Raw genomic sequence first — 1,906 nt, forward strand, 5'->3', positions numbered from 1 at the left:
ATATAAATGATGAATTTGCTTTGGCTGTGAATAGTTGAATTGACGTAAAAGACAAATTTATGCACTGTTTTTCCAAGTGCTAAATTGAATATTTAACTTTTTAGGAAATAAATCCCCTAGCTGTTGTCCATATCAGTCCTAAATATGAGGTAATGTATGGACCATTAAAAATAACAAAATTTTTTTATGTCATATGATGCTATAACCAAAGTTACTAACTAAGAGTAAAATGGTATTCAATTTAGGAGATGAAATAAATCTGTGTTAGAGAACTAACGGCCACTGTCTGGTTAATATATGAACACTTTAACCTCTATGGGATCATTCCCAATAACAAAACATGATATAAGGTAAGACTACAGAAGAAAAAAAAATGAAACAAAACTCCTGACTAGAAATCAATAGGAAAAAATTTAGCAGCCTGATAGAGATGATTGGCTCTTATACTCACACAGACTCACGAGGATTCATCACACGGAAAATGTACTTAACTTCTTCAGGATATTAATGTCAAATGATAGACTATCATTTGACAGTATGATAGTCTGTCATATGTCTGTCATATGTATGACTAAACAATTTTTTCCCATTCTATCAGAGTAAGAAATGTTTGTGATGTCTTCTGATTTTACTTAAACAAGAAGTATTAAAAACATTACACTTTGTAATATCCAAAAGATGACAGCCAAGAGGGTTAGAAGAAAGGGATACTATTTCCTTCAAACAATGACTCCTTTGGTCAGAACAATAGAATTTAAGTAATGAGTTTTTGATGTGAAGCGGACATAAGTAGATGTTGATAAAGATCATAGCTGTAGCTTTTCATGAGGAGTCAACATTCCTTTAGTTGTACAAATATATCAGTCTCAAAAATACATTCGCTGGCAATTTCATAACACAATTCTAAGTTATTCAAGTGTCTTTATCAGTCATCATTTTTCTTTTCCTTCCTAGGCTTATCAACACTGCAAGCTGTGCTGGATTCTGCTGCTGAAAAGAAATGGCAAGTGACTGCTATCAATGTGGGAAACATTAACAATGACAAGAAAGATGAGACCTACCGATCACTTTTTCAAGATCTGGAGTTAAAAAAGGAACGGCGTGTGATTCTGGACTGTGAACGGGATAAAGTCAATGACATTGTAGACCAGGTTTGCTTCTCTCTGTTTTCTAATAGCACAAATAGAGAATATGCATGCCATGTCAGCATTTGCAATGAGTATTTGCATTTGTGTAAGGTGCTTGAACAGCAGTTTTTACTCTATGGTTTATGTAGGATGCAGCAAAGATCATCAATTAAATTACCTCTGGCTTCAGTTAGTAATAGCAGATGTTTGTCAATAATGCTGACACATCATATTAATCATCAAGTAAATTCAATATATAATTCTTGACTCATGTTTTACATGGCAAATGATGGGATTAAGATCACTGGGACTTAATGATGCTATGTCTGAGGCTGTGAGAGGAGAGGAGGCGAAGGAATTGCCTAAGCAGAAGCCTGAAATAAGGGCAAATGTTAACTGCCTAGTTGGGGGACACATATCAGCAATCCGGGAGTACAGCAAAGCATGCTCCAACCTCAGAGCCTAAGGGGTCTCATGCATGAATAGCCGCGGGCGGCCTGACATGAAAACTTCTCATGGCTATAAAGGTAGATTGCCATATGTCAGCCCAGGAGAAGAGTCTCAGAGCTTCCATTGTTTGAACAGTGGGCCAAGTTCCTTCTCTCCCTTTCTCTGAACAATGCCTCAGTTAATGTAAAACCAGTTTCCCAGTGGAAAACGTGTAGTTACTTTGTTCCTTGATCAAATGGGTCACATCTACTGAAGTTAGAGATTGATATCCATGTACATAGCTTGAGCTTGGGATAAAATTAGTTAGTTTACCTTGATCAAAAGGATTG

At 36.1% G+C, this 1,906-nt stretch overlaps 1 protein-coding gene across 1 annotated transcript in view; it reads left to right on the forward strand.

Moving 5' to 3' along the window:
• GRIA2 (glutamate receptor, ionotropic, AMPA 2) overlaps window positions 1-1,906 on the forward strand; it is a 168,378-nt gene that overhangs the window by 94,895 nt on the left and 71,577 nt on the right. Inside the window, exon 4 of the mRNA XM_012652992.1 lies at window positions 955-1,151. Coding sequence (XP_012508446.1) covers window positions 955-1,151 — 197 coding nt within the window. The remainder of the gene's footprint in view (window positions 1-954; window positions 1,152-1,906) is intronic.

Source organism: Propithecus coquereli, unplaced genomic scaffold (assembly GCF_000956105.1).
Source record: "Propithecus coquereli isolate 6110/MARCELLA unplaced genomic scaffold, Pcoq_1.0 Scaffold408, whole genome shotgun sequence".
In the NCBI taxonomy this organism is placed as follows: Eukaryota; Metazoa; Chordata; class Mammalia; order Primates; family Indriidae; genus Propithecus; species Propithecus coquereli.